The sequence below is a fragment of the Girardinichthys multiradiatus genome, chromosome 4 (assembly GCF_021462225.1).
Source record: "Girardinichthys multiradiatus isolate DD_20200921_A chromosome 4, DD_fGirMul_XY1, whole genome shotgun sequence".
Lineage (NCBI taxonomy): Eukaryota > Metazoa > Chordata > Actinopteri > Cyprinodontiformes > Goodeidae > Girardinichthys > Girardinichthys multiradiatus.
The window spans coordinates 6,605,366-6,626,205 of NC_061797.1; the positions used below are offsets into that span (position 1 = coordinate 6,605,366).

General features: G+C 38.9%; 1 protein-coding gene across 2 annotated transcripts in view; it reads left to right on the forward strand.

Annotated features, from left to right (window-relative positions):
* dpy19l3 (dpy-19 like C-mannosyltransferase 3) overlaps positions 1-20,840 on the forward strand; it is an 82,719-nt gene extending 61,879 nt beyond the window's left edge. For both annotated transcript variants that reach the window (XM_047362840.1, XM_047362839.1), the window contains 3 exons: positions 8,051-8,183; positions 13,215-13,373; positions 15,341-20,840. In XM_047362840.1, the coding sequence (XP_047218796.1) occupies positions 8,051-8,183; positions 13,215-13,373; positions 15,341-15,544 (496 nt within the window). In that variant the 3' untranslated portion in view covers positions 15,545-20,840. The remainder of the gene's footprint in view (positions 1-8,050; positions 8,184-13,214; positions 13,374-15,340) is intronic.

A 20,840-nucleotide genomic window follows, 5' to 3' on the forward strand; every position in this document is an offset into this window, starting at 1 on the left:
ATCACAAAGACTTGCTGTCTTGGTCACAGATGCGCCAGCAAGACGTGCACCAACAATTTGTCCTCTTTTGAACTCTGGTATGTCACCCATAATGTTGTGTGCATTTCAATATTTTGAGCAAAACTGTGCTCTTACCCTGCTAATTGAACCTTCACACTCTGCTCTTACTGGTGCAATGTGCAATCAATGAAGACTGGCTACCAGGCTGGTCCAATTTAGCCATGAAACCTCCCACACTAAAATGACAGGAGTTTCAGTTTCATTGTCCAACCCCTGTATTTACATAGAATCTCTAGACCTAAATGTAATGAAAATCTGTGACAAGATTTGATAATAGATGTTCACAAATACTCTTATTCAACATGAAGGAGCTTGAGCTAGATAGCAGAGAAATCCCTTAAGAACTTGCAGTGAAAGGTGTCTCTAAAAAGTATTGACTCAGAGGGACTGAACAGAAAAGAATGCCACATATGTAAAGATTTTATTCATGAAGATATTAAAATAGTGTATCTTTTTTCCTCCATTTTACAATTATGAATTAGTACTTTACTCTGTCACATAAAAGAAGATCAAGGTGTGTAAATACTTTTCAAAGCTGTGTATGTTCATCTTTCTTCTACCTTTTAAGCCAAAAAAATCTAGATCCATCTGTTTTCTTATGATTTGATCATGGCAGAAATTAAGACATAAATGCTTTTCTCTTTTGGAACAAACCATATGTTGCCATCACTATTATTGTCTCAGTATCACCATTACAGCCAGTGCTTCATACACAGGGTCATGACATGTAGGCACACAAAGCAGAGAACGAACTGACCTGTAGAAACTGAAACCGTGTGAGTGCTATAATCTGCTGGGACAAATTGGATTTTCCCCTCAGAGGTATCATTCAAGTAAATCGCCTCTAGCTGTGCTTCCTCTTTCCAGGAGGCATCAGTTCACGTCTAGACTAATGTCTAAAGACATGTCTAAAGGTTCGGGAGGGGGGAGTTCATGGCTCTCATCTGGTGCAGGTGCAGAAAAAAGTGGCCACATAAGCAAAAGATCAATATATCTCGCTTTTGTTTCTAAGAAATGGAAAATAGGCTTTAATATTGATTTGAGACATGCTAAATATATAACAAAAGGCTTCATTCAGATAAATTTATGTTAACAAAAGACTAATCACAGGCATAAAGTTCTCTTTGCTGATGAATCCTATTTGTGACAGTAACTAAGCACTGGCCTTAACACCCGATTATATCACACTAACAGTATCACATGTTGGTGGGAATACTCCAAGCCTGTGCCTGGAGTATTACCACCATCCCTCAGAGATATCTCCATTGCCCAGTTAGCTTCTTCCTTATGAAGACCCACACTGCTCAACACACAGCACAATATTCAACTTTGTAGAAGAGCTCTGGTGCAGAGTAAACACAACAAGGCAGCACAATATAGTGAACTTATACTGTCATTTCAATTCTCTTTTTTAAGGACTACACACACTCATATTCAAACTTTGTGTTAAACAATTAGATATAACAGACTGATCATAAAGGAAAATCATTTGCTACAGGTTTTATGACAAAGGTAGTAGTTCTGAATCAACAGAAAAGTAGTGATGCATTAGGAAATCGGCTTTTGAAATGAGCCAAGTTTTGGCCCTGATCAGTGACTAGCCAATCTGAAACAATTCCAATGTTTTCTGATCAGTGAGTGCATCATAAGGGACATTTCCAGTATCAGTGAGGCGTTATCAAACCACCACAAATCCAAAGTAGTGACATGTGTAACAATTACACCTATTGATGCATTTCTAACATGGATTATATTAACAGCACTCTGTTGTCATCTAGTGGTTGGTGTAATGCCCAGTTATAGCAAATTTCCATATCGTCACCTTCATAAAATAATAGCCTGAGTCATTTTTCAAGTTTTTCAAGAAAAACAAAGAAACTTCACAAAATATATATAATATTTATTAACAATTTCACCCAAAAAGGTTATAACAACAGATGATTGTTGACATATCCATTTCTTATAGTCATTTTTATTAAGCTAAGTTTCTCAATTAGATCATATAATGTGGAAAAAAAAAAAAAAAAAACAGTTGATGAAGAATGAAGCGTTGACATAAAAACGATTAGTTGTTACAGCCACAGGTTCTGGAGCTCTTCCACTCTTTCCTGAATGCTAGCTTCATGAATACTTTGTAGACAAAAATGCTGACTGAAAGACAGAATTAAAATAATAAATATCTATACAGTATTTAATGCCTTGCCTATATTGTGGTAATCCTAATCACTTACCAAGAGGGGATGAGCCCTGAATTATGAAAATAGCTTTTTCCTGAAGCAGTAGCCATTTTTGAAAAGCCTGTAACATTGTCCAAGTCACACTCTTGACATAGGCCATTATACAACAGGCATGGAATTGCATGACCTCCTCAACTGAGGACAATTTTACAACAGGTGGCTAGCATCATGAGGAGATGATTTAGGAAATAAAATCATTTTTGACAAACAATTCTGACAGTCATCAGTCAGTCATTTTCTACCGCTTATTCCATAGTGGGTCGCGGGTGCCTATCTCCAGCAGTCTATGGGCGAGAGGCGGGGTACACCCTGGACAGGTCGTCAGTCCATCGCAGGGCAACACACAAACAACCATGCACACACACACTCATTCATAGACCATTATTTTAGGAGGTGGCAATATTATTCACCTACATTTATATCTATGGGACCTGTAATATTTATATTGACTATTCATTTTTTTTAATCTAACACTATATTTTCTTATATAACCATTAATAAATTCAGACATTAGGCGTTTAAAGCAGATAGAAGAAAGATTGAATGCAATACAGCTCTGTTTTATCCTTTAGATATTTAAACCCCCGCCTGTCAAGGAACACTTTAGATTTCGAAATGGTGGCAGCGTTTTGGAAACCTCAGAGTGAAAGCAAGGTTCTTTTAATGTCTCGAAAATACACTTGCCGTGGTAATCGCAAATGTTTAATATAATATCAAACACAGTGTAAAATGTCAACTGTATGATCATTTGCTTTTGTTGTAAAATAATAGTAAAACCCTCTTTAACACTGGCCCCTCTCTCATCTTCACAGTGTGATGTCGCCTGTGCTAATCTAAATAATAGTTGTTCAAAACAGGAAAGCTAGAAAAAAGTAGGTTGACTGGTGTTTATATATGTTCTTATAAAATAGTTCTAATTTATTTAATACTGGCAGGCCAAAGTTGCAAAGTTTTCCAATGCTGAGATAACGATTCTGGGTTTTGAAACATACCACAAATAGACAAGGATGTATAGAACTACCTTGTAATTTACACAGATCTTCATCTGTCAATCAGGGCAGTTTAAGGGGAGTGTTTGCAACAATTTGTTGCTGATTGATGGGATCCATGGCCCCATCAACAGAGCTGTCAGTGGAGACAAAGGAAAAAACGAAATCCTTGAAGAGTGTCATTCAGGATGGAGTACAGCAGAAGATGTTGGTTGTTTATAGTCAACTGTGTTTAAAATTGGCTGTAGATAAAACTAAAAGGAATAGGTTAAAAGAAAGAAAACCTCAAGTTGACCAAGGGAAACAGCATTTATTATAATAAAACACTGAATGCTGAGAAAATTGTAAGTGAAAAGAATACTTCAAAAATAGTATTTCTGAGTACACAAAAATATAACTGCAAGAAATGTCTTTTCATTCTGAAAAGCCAAATACAAGCCATCATTATTACTACTTAACAGATAAAAATGGGGTTACAATGGTTTTGTATTGCATCAGATAGTGTATTAATTACGTTCTAAAGTAGTATTATTAATCTGATCTCTGCCATCTTATTTATATCGGTTTGATTCTCTCCTATTCTTTGTATTTAAATATGGCTGAACTTCTGATAAAGCAGCTCTTGTTCACCAATAACCATAAAAGTCTTAAAATCAAACTAAAATGTGTATCATTAATTATGTGCTTTTCATTACCTTAAAGGCATTGAGAGCTATTTTGAGAAGATCTTGTTGTTAGTCACAGCATCACAAAACCAATTTTTCATCAAAAACACAACAAATAATGTAAACTGATTGAAGATAGACTGTTATGCGTATGTCAGTCTGACTGACTGACTGACTGACTGTTATGCGTATGTCAGTCTGATTGACTGACTGACTGACTGTTATGCGTATGTCAGTCTGATTGACTGACTGACTGACTGTTATGCGTATGTCAGTCTGACTGACTGACTGACTGACTGTTATGCGTATGTCAGTCTGATTGACTGACTGACTGACTGTTATGCGTATGGTTGGTTGTCAGGTCTACATGTGTTTTGTGGATCTAGAGAAGACCTATGACCGTGTCATAGCTTTTAAGTAGTTGAAGATAGTCTTTATATAGTATAACCAAAAGCTAGATCTGTATCAGGATGCTCGGTACAAAGTAGAACCTATTTTCAGTGCTGATTAGACTCTGCCGGGGATAACCTTTGTCTCCTATCTTGTTTGTGGCATTCATGGACAGGAACTCAAGGCATAGAGGCACGGATGAGGATACCTGTTTGGGAAACCTCAGGGTCTCAGCTCTGCTTTTTGCAGACGATGTGGTTCTGTTGGTGTCTCTAAAGCAATTACCTTTAGTCTGTGTTGGAGACATTCACAGTGGAGCTGATTATGAAACTACCAGTCTGAGACCATAGTTTTAAGGAGGAGTCCCCAAGGCTGACCCAGAAAACACTGGAGAGATAATTGCCCCTCTGGCTTGAAAATGACTTGGAATCCCCCAGAAGGAGCTGCAGAGGATCACAGGGGATAGGGTTTCTCTTAACCAGAGTTTCCCCCTGGACCTGTGACCCCTGTTATCTGATCTCAGAAAAGGGGATGACAATGGATAGATACTTTCAGGATGTTTTCTTGAAGAGATATGGACCACATGTACGTTCATGGAGAACCATAAGTCCATGCTCAAGTCCACATACACAGTTTTGTTGGTTTAAGGTCTGCTTTCATAGTGAGGTTTGAAGAGAGGGGGAAAGAGATGAATTTCATCTGGGTTGTTTGAAACAGCTTGACAGTACCACAGCAACTAACACATCCTACCAGCAAGAGCAAATATCGCAATTCTTTTCTGCAAAAAATGGCTAAATATTCTCTAAAGGTTTTAACACTTTTTGTAACTGCTATCCACATCCTCTAATTATCAGAAAATGAATCTTGTGAAGCCTTGTTAAGTTCAAAGTTCATTAATGCCACTCATGAATAGTTCTGTTTGGACACATCCATGCAATAGTGATGACAGAGTAAATTAACTTCAGTTTTTTGTATAGACAAAAAACTCATCTAAAGGGAAATCCAGTGATAATAAACAGGGCCAACTAAAATCTTATTACATGCTCCTTATAACTCTGATCTGCAATCAGATTTGATCTCTTTCCACCCTTATTCAGAGAGAAGAGATTATTAAAAAGTCATAAAGGCAGCTTATTTTAAGTGCTAGCCCATTTAACCCATGCTGACATTTTTTATGGAAGGAGCAGTCTTAATTTTTCACCTGTCTAAGACAAAGGTTAGGTTACTAACTCACATCATTTCTCCTGCTAATTCAGGTTTAGTGCCGGTAGCTTCAGTCTTCCAGATTCTCTTGTTTGCTAGGTCTGTGTCCATCTGTCAGCGTAATTAAGACAAATTACTCAATCCATTCCATCCAAGAAACATGTGCCACTACTCATTTGTCTGTCAAGTGTTCCATGGAAATCAATTTTTTGCAACTTCTCCTTCTCTTTTGTCTGTCTCCCTTCTCTGTTTCATTCATTTTGCTCCTTGTCGTGTTTTAAATTGTCTAAATAAGCAACATTTGGTCCTTTTCCTCCTACGGGGAAAGAGCTCAATCTGCGATCTGTTCTTTGGTGTTTATGTCTAACTCATCCAGAGGTGTCTTGGAGAGCGTCTGAAGAGCTGAGTGACATCCTTTCACTGAAGTACTGTACACGCCTTTCAATCGCAAGTGGGACTTTAGCAATCTAGTCCTGCGTATGAGTCCTATAAGATCACCCCTAATCACTCTCTGAATCTTACCATCAGTCATCATCCTGATTACCACTCAGGAGCACTTTCCTTTTTGCCTGCAGCAACACAGGCTGTAATTGGACTTCTTTATAAATGGAATAAAACATTGATATGAAGTGAACAAGGTATTTTTAAATGCTCTGCTTTGTCTTAACCTGTTAAGGCTTAAGGATTTTAGAGCAATTTCTGCCTGGAATTACATAACTCAGATAAAGTTATGTAATTCCATAACTTTATTTGAAAGAAAAGCTCCACAGTTATAAAGTCCAAATGCAAACTGTTGGTACCTATGTAACGGAAAGACATAAAAGAATAATTTTCCAGTGGAACCACTATTGCAACTCTTACTATGTCTGCTTTATTTGTGATTAAACAAAAACAAAATCAAATTTTTTAACCCCTTAATGTCTGCTATTTAATGATACCAAACATGTAGGGATTATCCGGTTAGAGTTGGATTCAACAGGTCTGGTGTAAATGCACCCTAAAAATTTTAGCATAAGAAGATACAATGTATTGGCAGAAGTATTGCTTCACACCACCAAATCAGTGAATTTGGGTGTGTTCCAATCACTTCCATGGCTGCAGGTGTAAAGTTTGGTGTGGAGAAACTTGACTGATCTACATGGAGTTCTAACCTCAGCCTTCTTGAACCACTTTGGGATTAATTAGATCAGAGGCTGCAGTTCTGGTTTCATCTAACTATGAACACACTCCTAAACCTTGTGGAAGTTGTTTACAGAATAGTTACTACTGCTGGCAACACTGGGCCCATCAACAAGGTGGACCATATAGAGGATGTCATCAAAGTTCATGTACATGTAAAAGTAGACAGACAAATACTTTTGGCAATACAGTGTATAAGAGCAGTATTCAAAATATTTTTTCCTTGCTGTCCTTTACTGACCTGTCGTTAAGTATTTATATTGAGAGCAAACACAACGTCACGTGGCGGTGTGTGCATGGGTGAGAGTGCAGCTGCTGTAAGCACATTATCACTGAATGATAATGGTTAGCAATGCGGCTAGCATTGCTACAACAGCAGTTTCTCTGAGTATTCCCTGAAAAATACAGAATGCCTTTACCGTAAACACGAGATTTCCACATCCAACATGTCCAATAACAGACTAGAGTTGAAGGTTTAAAAGCATAAAACAGTAATTTTGCTATAATACAGTCAGCCTTCCTGTTATCTTTTGCCAGTCTTGCTCTCCATCAGTCAGATTGGACTGCAGATATGTGCCATCATGTTTCAACATTTCTCCTTTTAAAAAGTTTCATCCATCTCTGGGCTTCGTCTGGCCTAATTTTTAAACAACTTCCAGATGCAGAAAGCCATCTTTGAGTCGTCTCCACTCAGTAATTGCATCTCTCCCAGAACAGTGTTGTTGTCAGCGCAGTCTGGTAGTGCTTATATATGATGCATCCCGTGACTTGGAAGAGATTGGGTTTTTAAGTTTCTCACCAGCTGATCAACAGTTCACAGAATTATTAAAAACGGTTGTAATCATTTGATTGCCAGACATCCTATGAAACTGATTTATTTACACACAACAGCTTCCCTCTGTTTGTCCTTGATGTTTGGTTCCTCTTCTTTAATTATTTCATTTGTGTGTACAAAGAACACTTCTGTATTTGCTCTTCATGTAGATGGCTGCTGTTTTCAAAGTCACTTTTCGAGACAAAAGAAACTTTAAAAAACTCTTAGTGTGTTCACATTATAGCCGCAGATCAGAGAGCAACTGTGGGCTGAATAACAAAGCTGGATAACAAAGTCAAATTCAATTAAACTTTTCTGATGGCTAACTGCATCTGTGAATAACCTTGAGATGATTTCATCTCCTCCATCATTAGGTTTTCTTCTTTTTTATCGATTTATTTCCCCTGTTTTCCTCTAACACTGCAACTCTCAATAAAAGCCCAATATTGCATTACATAATTGAGCATATTTTTAGATGTGAATACTGAGTTGTCTTTCTCTGTTTGTCCACAGCACGAAGACCCCGAAGCAAGCGGTGTTTGCTGGAAGCATGCAGCTCCTGGCCGGCATCAAGCTGTGCACAGGCAGAGTTCTCACCAACCACCCACATTATGAAGATAAAGACCTGCGGGAGCGGACCAGACAGGTACTGCTGCCTGCCTGCTGGGTTATGTTACACAGACACTGCAAGACTTAACTAAAGCAATCAGATCAGAAAGCTCCAGAGGGGCCATGAGTTCAGCTATGAGAAATTTACCCAAGAGTCTCAAGGTCAAAGATTTTTTTCAGGGTGTTAGAAAGAATATGGCATAGAATATAGTTTTTTTTATCTTGATGAAGGTTTTTTTTTTTTACTAGATAATGTAGTGCCTTGCATAGGTATTCATACTCGAACGTTTTCACATTTTATTACGTTAAAACCAAGACGTTTGCAAATCAAGGGAATAAAATCTTTGTTCACTCTTTTCAAAACATATTAATGTCAGTTAGATTGGATGGAGAGCAACTGTGAACACTGACATTGTCTTCCTCAGATTCTTAGTTAAAGTTAGGTCTGTACTTTAACTAGGCCATTAAATATGGTTTGACTTCTACCATTCTATTGTAGCTCTGGCCGTATGTTTAAAGTGGCTGTTCTGCTGGAAGGTGAACCTCTGCCTCAGTCTCAACTCTTGAGCAGCCTTTAACAGGTTTTCCTTCTGCACTGCTCTGTCTTTAACTCAGTCTATCATCTCATCAACTGTGACCAGCATCCCACAGCATGATACTGCCACCACAGGGGGATGCACATTGTAACTTTCTGGGGGTGAACTTGCTTGAATGGCCAGACCAGTGTATGTTACCAGTTGTTTGGATGTACTTCACTTGTAGATTATTCGTTAGACAGATATGTTCGAAAAACATACAGGATTGTACGGGCTTCTCCAGAGTCAGTAATTTGAGGGAGATTTTTCCTCGGGAAAAATCTGTTCATACAATTGCAGCCAGTCCCTCATAGGCTAATCTGTCATATCCTTTGAGCTCTCTGCTGATGTCTCACAACAGAGAGCAGCCTGCAGATGTAAAGGCCTGCAGTTAATTTTTGAAAGAGAAATGGATCGGAGGATGCACAAAGTGCATCGTGTTTCCATTAAGTAAGAATCAATATAATGCAGGAAAAATGCAGTCTGAAAGCGCTGCGTTCCAGTAAAGCACAGAAGTGGGAGTTCTTCTTAGTGTGTTGATCAGAAATGCTGTCAGGGTGTACCTATAAGCATAGCTGATAAATGTGTAACACATTAGGGAAACAGAATTTATTTTACAAAACTGTTACAACTGTTTTTTTTTTTTACTTAACTGAATGAATTCTTTTCATGCGGTCATTTAGTGTCTTCAGTTTGACCCCCACAAGCTGTAAAGTCCAGGGGTCATGAAAATATGATGGAACTGATTAGCCCTTCTGCTATCAATCTGCCGGCTCCTTCGTTCAGCGTGTGTCTTCTTCTCAGTGAGCAGGAAGTAATGTGTAGGTCATCTCCTGGGCAGCTGAGCCTATGTTCTGCATCCCTGCAGGAAGTAAGCCATGCTGAGCCACTGGCGAGGCCAGAGCCTGGCATGGGGCCTCATTAATGATCCACGACACTAGTGGAGACTCCGTGAGCACAGTGTGTGTGTTTCTGTGTGTATGTGTTTTTTTCTGAAGGGGATGACTCTCAAGCTCTGTGTAAGGGGGAATATATGTGGGAAATAATTTGATGTTCTCCTCCTTTCTTAATAAACAGGCATGTATTGTGAAGCAGGCTCCAATGGATTTAAGGTGCAGTGCAAACGTACTCGCCTCCTTACAGATTCCTTCATCACTGTAGAACGATGATGACTTTTTTAAACTCCCTTATTATGTTTCCATGGTTAATGGGCAGCAATGAGGGCTGTTTTCTCTCCTCATTCCTGGGAGACCAGAGGCCAGCCTTTTCATTATGACTTTGTTTTTTGACGCAATATGTGATGTTATTTACAGAGTCTTTGCATGACTTGGCTGATAAACCAAGAGGAAGGTCATTTAGTGCTTGTTGGAGTATCACCTGCAGCTTGTAATGAAATGTTTTTGTTGCTGCATGTTTTAGGGTTCAACAGACTGTGTTTGAGCTGGAGCACTCTACACACACATCATTTGTCTTTTTTATTGCCAAGAAACATCTTGTTGCTGAGTTCTTCTATTTCTGAAAAGAGAAGTTAGCAGGAGTATGTCAGAGGTAACTCATCCTATAAAGTCTAATGCTTTGCTCCATGGACATTTGACAGAACTCCAGCAAGCATAAGACCGACTAACATGAAGAAACTTTCTGGATATTTGATACGTTTTCAACCCATAAACCGTTAGCCTTTGGTTTATGTTTGTTAGGAGTTCTCACATTTAAATCTCCATTCTGTACGTAAACCATGGAGGTTACATTCTGTCAGTGGGTTCCGGATCACTTTCATGTCACATTGACTGTTTTATCAATGTGATGTGGAAAATGAATTCATACACAGCCAGACAAATAAAAACAACAGCTTTGTGTTAATAGTGGATTCACACCACAGCTGTTAAAACGTCTTGAATTAAATAATCCTAGTTTTAGACCTTAAAAAGTCCTAATTATGCCCAGATTTTGCATACTAGTTTTAAAATGACATTAAGTAGGCCTTCCTTTGCTCCTTCCATTGTTTTTATGTATTTTTTTAATACCTTGATGGCGTTCCCACAGATGAATCTGGTCATTATATTGCCTTGACAGAAGTGCAAAGCTTATGACCCAGAGCAGTAAACAACCCAGTCAGAAGAAAGCTGAACATTTAGGTGTCCAGTAAACCCTTCAAAAGATGTTCCTCCTAGAATGTGCATATTTTCATTTGTTTAGGATATATTTAATCACATAGCAGCTCATAAGTCATAAAACAAGGATATATTCACTAAGGCTGGGCTTGAAAACAATGATTTTACAACCCCAACTCCGATAAAGTTGGGGAGTTGTGTAAAACGTAAATAAAATCACAATACAATGATTTGCAAATCTCGTTCAACCTATATGAAGTTGATTTTGATGCTTGCAACACGTACCAAAAAAGCTGGGACACGGCCAACAAAAGATTGGGAAAGTGGAGGAATGCTCGAAAAACACCTGATCGAAACATTCCACAGGTAAACAGGTTAACTGGAAACAGGTGAGTGTCATTATTGGGTATCAAAGAAGCATGTCCAAAAGGATTTCATCATCTACAGTCCATAAGATCATCAGAAGATTCCGAGAATCTGGAGAAATCTCTGCACATAAGCGACAAGGCCGGAAACCAACATTGAATGTTCGTGACCTTCGATAACCTCAGGAGGCACTGCAATAAAAACCCACACCATTTTATAATGATATTACCACATGGGCTCAGGAACACTTCAATAAACCATTGTCAGTTAACAGTTTGTCGCTACATCAACAAGTGCAAGTTAAGACACTACCGTGCAAATTGAAAGCCATATATCAACAAGACCCAAAAACACTGCCGGTTTCTGTAAGACTGAGCTCCTCTGAGATGGACTGATGCAAAGTGGAAAAATGTGCTGTGGTCTGACATGTGAGTCCACACTTCAAATAGTTTTGGAAATCATGGACGTTGTGTCCTTCGGGCCAAAGAGGAAAAGGACTATCCAGATTGTTATCAGCCCAAATGTCAAAAGTCAACATCTGTGATGGTATGGGGGTGTGTTAGTGCCAACGGCAGAGGTAAATTGCACATCTATGAAGGCACCTTTATTGCTGAAAGATACATGCAGATTTTGGAGCAACATCTGCTGCCATCCAACCAATGGCTTTTTCAGGGATGTCTCTGCTTATTGTAGCAAGACAATGAAGCCTCATTCTGCACGTGTTACAACAGCAGGTACTAGACAGGCCTGCCTGTGGTCCAGACCCGTCTCCCATTGAAAATGTATGGCACATTATGAAGCGTAAAATATGACAACAGAGACCCTGGACTGTTGAGCAACTGAAGTTGTTCATCAAGCGAGAATTGGAAATAATTTCACCAACAAAGCTTTAACAATTAATGTTCTCAGTTCTTAAATACTTATTGAGTATTAAAAGGAAAGGTAATGTAACACAGGGGTAAACATTTCCCAGCTTTTTGGGAATGTGTTGAAAAATCTAATTCAAATGAGTGAATATTAGCAAAAGAAAAACAATAAGGTTTATCAATTTGAACATTAACTATCTTTTTTTCTAGTGTATTCAGTTGCATATACAATAGGTTGAACAGGATTTGCAAATCATTATGTTCAGTTTTTATTTACGTTTCACACAACATCCCATCTTCATTGCAATTAGGGTTCTCTGACTGAATAACACAGTTATCAGTCACATTTTTGTTGTATTTGCTTTTTCATTACATTTAACGTTTCAGATCAATAAACAAATTTTAATGTCACACAAAGATAATCAGAGTGAAAATAGAATGCTGTTTTTAAATGATGACTTCAGTTATCAGTGGAAAAAAGTTTTCCAAAACAAGTTGCTGGTGCGCCCCTGGAGTAATTTTGGTTGGTCACCCATATTTTGCATTCACTGCTGTTTCATGTTTTCTCCATTTGAGGATAATGGATCTCATTGTGGTTCTCTGGAGTCCCAAACCCTCAGAAACAGCTTCGTAACCCTCTTCAGACTGAGAGATCTCTTCTCATTCTTCCCTTTAGATCGGGTATAATGTGTTGCTTTTTCAGGTCTTTTGGCCTACTTCGAGTTGATAGACAGGTTCTTTTTAAGGGATTTCTTGATTCTAGAGGTGAGACAGTCATCAGGCCAAGGGGTGGCCCATGAATTTCACACATTTGGATCTGTGCTTTGATCCTCAGCGTCTGACACTCTTTCAAGCCCAAGTTGTTGCAGCACTTTTCGAACCACTGTCATCTGTGACAGACAAATTATGACTCCAATTTGTTCTAATACTTCTATTTTTGCTCTTCCACTGTTTTTATGTTTCATTCATATTGTTTATTTAGTAAATGAATTATAAATTAGACTAAACTCAAGTTAGTTAGAAGTTAAATGTGCCTGTTAATGCAGATCCAGGATAGAGGCTCCTCCCTCCAGCAATATTGGTGAGAATTAACGAGCCATATAAATCTGAATAAATCCACTGTTTACTGTGTGTATGTGTGTGTGAGCAGGTGTATCAGGTGTATGCTCGGCGGTCCCCGGAGGAAGTGTATGACATCCTGAGGGCGGTGGGGGCCGACTACGTGGTGCTGGAGAACAGCATCTGCTACGAGCGGAGGCACAGGCGAGGCTGCAGACTGCGGGACCTGCTCGACCTGGCCAACGGACATGTGGGTGGCATTTATTCTACGTGACTCATGTTTGAGCGCTGTGTGTGTCTGTGTAAACGTTAATGTATGTGGAGTTGGGTGTGCCTTCTCTGTCAGCTTCTATGGCTCGGTGGAATCTCTCTACCTCCGCAGAGAGATCAATAGTCTCACTTCTTATCAGCGCAGCGCTGCTTCTCACTTTCTTGCTGTTGCTCTTTCCTCTGCGCGCACATGTAAACACACACACACACATACACACACACACATTTCCCTTTACGCTTGTACTGGATGTGGCTTGCTTGGCTCTTTGGATTACCATTGGCGAGACAAGCTTCAGTCTGGCCCAGTGTGCTGTAAGACACTTAAAACACCGAGGCTCAGAGGCGTGTGTGTTTGTGTCGATGTAAATGTCACGCAGTATACACAACACCTGACATGTAGACAGCTTTATTGAAGTAATGCTGGGAAGATGTCTCTTTCTGTCTGAACATTTCATGCTCTCATTCTGTCTTTAGTTTCTCACTAGCCTTTCTCTGCCAGCTTTTTTATTTCTTCTTACCTGTATTTGTTTTTTATCATCTCAGTGCCGTATTCGTTACTATTCCAGCATAAATGACAGAGTGCATTTTAGATGATCATTTCAGGTTTTCTTTGCTTTTAATAACAACCCAAGCTTTGGTTTTAATTAAAGAAAAAACACACTTGCCTACATTCCGGATCAAATCAATACATGGACTTTTTTCCACAACTTCTAAACAGCTGATGAACTGCCTGTTTAAGTTAAAATACAGTTTTTAATTATTAGCCTTCTCAGTTTTTTTCTCACTTGCTCCTGGTTCTTACTTATTTATTTTTTTTACATTTTGAAGAATTTTACTACCTGGGAGTGTATTATGAATGCTAATTAAATGGATACATAGGTTCTATCAGTTAGATGTTTGTAACCTAAACAATATAATGAATGTCAAATGAATGAGAAGGTTTTGCTGAGTCCTCCTAACATACTGTATAAGGGTGGTAGGATTGGAATGTGGGAGAAGGCGTAATCTGACCTCTCAATAGGGCTGCAATTAATCTGTTGACTATTTTTTCGATTAATAGATTAATAATCCAATAAGAAAAGCTGCTTAATAGGAGATATTTCACAGAATTTGAACCACGTGAAGCTAAAGCTATGCCAGTTGAGAAGTTCTGGACAAAGCATATGTGCAGACCAAAAGGGTTTTTCATCTTAAATGCAAAATGTAAATTTTGGATGGTTTTGACTTAATCATTGTTCTGAGTGGGTTGTTTTTACAGCAAATGTCATGTTTTACAGTCTGCATACTCAAGTTAACAATTATTCGATTACTAAAGTAGTTGACGATTATTTCAATAATTGATTAATCCAGATTAATCAGATTAATTGTTTCAGCCCTAACTCTCACGGTTGCCATATTGAATATCAGCACATAAAACATATTTGTTCTTTACTGGAACTTGATGCTTATATGCACCAAGATATCTTGGAGCTCCACAATAAATGATTAAACTATTAAAAGAACAAAATAGAGACATTAGTGCCATTTTTAAGGCTTCTCAGACTGCAAACTGGCCTTTTCTGGCAGCGCTAGTGTCAAAACCTTCTATTAATGATTAAAATCTTTGTATTTATTCAGGACACATTTTCTGGACTCTAAGAAATCTGCTTCCTAAACTTAGTATCTCCATGTCCAGGTTGACCTTTCTGAGGCAAACTGCTTATCAATGGATCAATCAATATACCTTGATCAGTATATTTGCCAGCACTGAAAGTCACTGTGGCTGTGTCCTCCTCAGTGTTGCTGCAGGCAGACTGAAGGATCATAAAGAGGGGGGCTGTTTGTCAACCTAGCCAATTTATCTTAATTTATTCATGTTGTGTTTATTAAACATGCAGCTTTAAGAATTTAAATTAGTTACTGACCTTCTGTTGTTGTCGTTGATGTGGAGATGATTTCTACCCTCAGATCATGGACGGACCAGGTGAGAATGACCCAGACCTTGTCCCCTCCGCCCACCCTCGATTTTGCGAGGCCATCAAGACGGACGCTGCACCTTACACCACGCTGTTCACCAGAACATTCCAAAACAAAACATTCTATGTCTACCGGCTCAAGAAGAAACGCAAGAAAAGTGCCAACACATCCTCTGAGCCTGGTGTGAAGCAGTAGCAGGACCAAAAATCAAGACGAGCAGAGGAGGATCTGCTGCACTGTACAGAGTTGTGATCATGATTATTATTTTGTTCTTCTCTACGCATGGTTCCATGAACTGTGGTGTCAAAGCAGCAGGCCAGTTAAAGTGTGGGGTTGCAGTTTTGTTATTAACAGATTGTTGAAGCAACTGTTAGAATGCTGCTGAAATGTTGTAAGAAAACAATAAAGATTAAAGCAGCTCAAGAATTTCCTTATGAACACAGTAGATACCTGAAAGGTCAAAACATCAAGGTAGTTATGATTTATTTCAGAAAGATGTAAAATGATATGAAATAGAAGTAAAACAAATCCAGTTTTTATTAATTACTTTTGTACTAATAGAATAAATACAGCTACATATTCGCAAATTAGATAAAGTAAAAAAAAATCTTTATTTTGTTTTTTCTTTTTTTGTTTTTTTTAACAAATAAAGTCCGTGGATCTCAGATTTTAGAAACCTTCTAAGGCAGCAAACTGTTTTCCATTTAAAAAACTAAATCAGTCCAGGGCTTTTTTTGCCTGCCACTAATTTCAGGAGATATTAGCCATGTCTTCTACAAAGTGTCAAGCTTACATGATGAAGGCGGGAGACTGGGTGAGAATAAGGTGCTGTTTACATGACAACAATCCATTGAAAACTGGATTTCTTCTCCGTTTCTGTTGACCCGTCTAGACATTTTATTTATAATCTTCATTCACACTGCAACAATTGAGACGTGAAGGTGGTGTTATTCCTCCGCCACGCCACTAGTAGGCGGTAGGTTCTGAAAATCAACAACATGCGCAAACACTTCCTGCTTACAGGAAAAATGAACACTTTGTAAGAAAGCAGTTGTTAGATTCAAAAGACTCGGCAGCACAAGTAACTACTTTGCAAACCGCAGTTGTTATTTTTAATATCTTCATCTTCCGTGGGGTTTAAACTGGACGGCAGCATTTATGTTGTGCGCATGCGCATTAATTCCCGCCTATTTCAATCATACTGCGCATGAGCAATTGGGCCATTATCAGAAAAAACAGGCACCGTTGTCATGCAGACGAACAGTAGAAATACAGCTAAGCTTTTTTATTTTTATTAGAGAACCTCACCGCATTAACAGGTCCTGTTTTTTGTAGCGTTTTTGCTATATTAGTTGAATGCTAATTTATTGGATCTGTCCTTGTTTACAACAGACCTAAAACATCAACTAGCTCTGGGAATGATTTATTTATAAATACTAGCTTCTATGGCACCTAGTTTCTAGGAATTTTCCTGGGCCTTGTCCACATAAATCATCATTTGTTAACACTGAAGACAACTAACTACAACATAGTAAATATGCCAGGCCGGTACGTGGAGCTGTAACTCCTATTTGAAAATCTGTCAGGCACACAGAAGAAGGCCTGGAACACATGCTGCATTTAGGGCTGAGTTAGATGAGATATATCATTTTCCAAAAGCTCCACATTTAATATACAGTGTTTTAAGATTCGTGTAGGTTCTAAAACATCTACCAGAATTCCGAGATTTAGAGACATTTCCCAAAAACTAAAAATCTTTAACACCATTCCTGTGTTGACAGTATCTGAAACTGCTAGCTGTTAACTGAGATAATGCTAGCTATAGTACACATCCTGTGAGTTGTAATGGTGCATTGCATCTTAAAATGGAAATGAAGATTTTCCCATCAATAAAGATAGATAGAAATCCCCTCAATAGCGAAGTTTCCACCTTAAAAATTCAAATTCCAACATGGTTTCCCTGCATATACTAGTGTTCAGCATAGAACTGAAAAACGTTTTCAGTCATTCCAAACCCCACCCCCAAATTTCTTGAAAACAGATTTTTCATATGCTGATGCAACGTCAACATAATTAAGTCAATATTCATGTCATGGAAACAGATCCCAAACCACAAACTGTCAACAAACTTTTAGGTTTCTTAAGGCAAAATGAAATGATACAACCATCCACCAAAAGCAAGCAAAGCAGACACACTTGTGGCTTCTGTATTGTTATTTTTTGCTTTTATTTCTCCTTATTTTCTATGTTTATTCATAAGAATTGACATTACTGCCAAACCCTACATTATTTGGGATGTCCTGGTAAGGTTAGGGCTAAGAATGAAGAATTGGTGAAGATGGTGAGGCACAACCTCTTCCTTTAAGCAGTTATTTCCTTAAAAAGTTGTTTCTATGTTGACGGAGCGGTTTGCCGTTGGTCATAAGCACTCAGATTTAATATTTTTCTTAGCTCCACTCTCTTGAGTGAACCCCAGATCGGTGTCACTTTTTGTCACTGTTTGACCGCAGGGTTAACTCTAACCAGTTACCCTTTAAAAGGAAAACAATGAGGTTAATTATCCTTTTTTTGTCACAAATCTCAGGTCGGAGCTGCTTCCTGGTGATATTTGTGTCGCTTTTGTTGTTGTGATTGCTGTCATGTTTTTCTTTATGTCGGCTTTGTGACTCGTCAGCGGCAGTCTCAACCTTTTCACTCCTCTCGCTCTTGCATACAAACACGCATGAATAATGTAAGCTGTGAGGAAATTGCAGCAGGCTGACAACTGCACTGATTCCTTGTTCCAATTCAAAATCATTCGGGGGAAAGAAAAGAGAGGTGGGTGGCGGAGAGTATGGCAACACTCGCATATCAAACCAAGGCTTTGTGCTCAGAAAGATAGTGGAAGGAGAAGGAGAAAGAAAGTAGAGAAATGAGAGCAGACCCCAACTTGGACCCATAATGATCTAAAGCCTTGATTGCTTTATCTTCCCAGCTGAAGGGGGGGGAGAGCTGCAGATGCCAGTCAGACATGGTGCTGTTGTGTGTGTGTTATGTGTGTATGGTCTGCTGCTCTCTTTTCTCCCCACACCCTAGCTTTCCAGTATTTGTGCACATGTTAATAGAACCCTCGCTCTTTGATTATTTACACCCTCCTGCTTTAGAAACGTGTTGTTCATTATCTCCCCTGCCTCATCATAATGCATACCAATTGGGTCAGAGGAGCTTGTTCTTCTGTCCTACCTTCATATTGAATGTTTAATTAAAGAGATGCTGGCTTGCTTAAGTTGACAGAAAAGTGATTCCATTATGTTTGCTTAATAGGAGTGTACTAATGTAATATTTTTTCAGCACTGGTAATTTCCATACATATTGGGATTAGTGGTTCATTCACACGCGTGCTGTTGTACTTATGGTGTTCTTTAATAAAAAGTGGATGAAGTGAGCATAGTTCTGCTGCCTCTGAAAGAACAAAGTGAGTGAAACTACAATAAAATTTGAACACAATAACTGGACAGCTCTGTGCACTTGGATGGATTCACACGTTGATGTGAGCTCTTTGCTAGATATTCAGAGTAAGCTCCCACAGGGTTTGAAAACAGCAACAAGGTCGATGAGGTGCTGCTTGATGATGCTAGGCATGACACGTCAGGAGCAGAAATTCATGGGAACACTAGAATATTTTTCTTAAATGGTAAAATAGTTTTTCAGCTTGTGGGTTTTTTTCTTACACTGTTTAATGTCTCTGAACACATAAGGAACTTTTCTGACAGCGTCTCATCAGACAATATAAACAGTGCTTTGCAAAAGTATTCATTCCCTTTAAACTCTGTAACAGTTTGTCTCATTTAAAACATAAATATTTTAAATGCCAACATTAGTGTGAAGTGGAAGCAAAAGAATAAATGGTTTTCAACATGCTACTAATTAAATTCTAAAGTGTTTTTACAAATTAGCTCTGGTTCGGTCAGAACCAACTACAGATACAGATTCTCAATTTGATTTAGGCCTGGACTTTGACTGGGCCACTCTGCAAAACCATTCGATTGTAGCTCCAACTGTGTTCTGCTGAACGGTGAACCTCTGCCTTACTTTCAAATCTTTTAAGGCCTCTAACAGGTTTTCTTTCAGCATTTCCTGTATTTATTTATTCCATTTTACCATGAACCCTGGCCAGCTTCCCTGGCCATGCTGTGGAACCCCATCCCTATTGTGCTGTCACCGCCATGCTTTAACGAGGGCATTTTGTGTTCAGCATGATGTATAGTTAGTGTTCCACCATCCAGAGCACCATCTTCCACATGTTTGCTGTGTCCTTTACTTGGCTTACAGTACACAACTTCTAGCTTTCTTTGAATGGCTTTCTTCTCTCCACTTTAGCATAAAAACCTGATTTGTGGAGTCAACAGATTCTCCCACCTGAGCTGTGGAGCTCTGCAGCCCTGCCAGAGTTGCCATGGGCCTCTTGACTGCTTCTCTGAATAAATGTTCTCCCTACCTGGATTGTCAGTTTGGGTCGATGGCCAAGTTGTGTTAGGTTTGCAGTGCCGCACCTTTTCTGTGTTCAGACGGTGGATCAAGCAGAGCTTCGTGAGATGTTCAAAGATTGGGATATTTTTTTTACCTTTAAACTTCCCTACTGATTTTTCCCTGACCTGTCTGCTGTGTTCCTTGGTCTTCATGATGCTGTTTATTCTCTAATGTTCTCTAACAAACCTGTGAAGCCAGAAACAGAAAAGCTGCATTTATACTGAGATTAAATTATACACAGCTGGACCGATTAGGTGACATTTGAAGGTCAGTCAGTCAGTCATTTTCTACCGCTTATTCCATAGTGGGTCGCGGGGGAGCTGGTGCCTATCTCCAGCAGTCTATGGGCGAGTGGCGGGGTACACCCTGGACAGGTCGCCAGTCCATTTGAAGGTAATTAATTGAAATGGATTCAATTTAGGGGTATTAGAGTGAGGTGACTGCATACATCCATACATACTGTATGTATCTGACATAAAGGAAATTTACACCATTTATCCTTTTTCTTACACTTCACAATAGCACTACTTTATGTTGGTGTATCATATAAAATTCTAATAAAATAAGTCAAAGTGTGGCTACATAAAATCCCCAAAAATGAAATGGTCCATCAACACCTTTACAGGAAACTGTAAGTCTCCTCCATTATTTTGGTGTTCTTCTGTGATGTAATCATGCAGTGTTGTGCCAAATTACCTGCTGAGAACTAAACGTTGTGTAAAGTATAAAAACAAGCAGGCCACCAGCTGCTTGTAATGTCTGCAGTTCAAGCATTCAATAAGACGGTAGCTACAGTACTTCATCATCACTACACGTTCATTTGCAGAACATATTACACCACCGGGTCAATGTTTACTCTGTCAGCTCTCGTGCCACGCCCATTATTACAGGAGGAATCCGTAAGCTCTTCTTTTTATACATGTAATATCAAACACATGTATGGTCAGAAAAATTTTGCTTAATAAAAGAACTTTCCACCCCC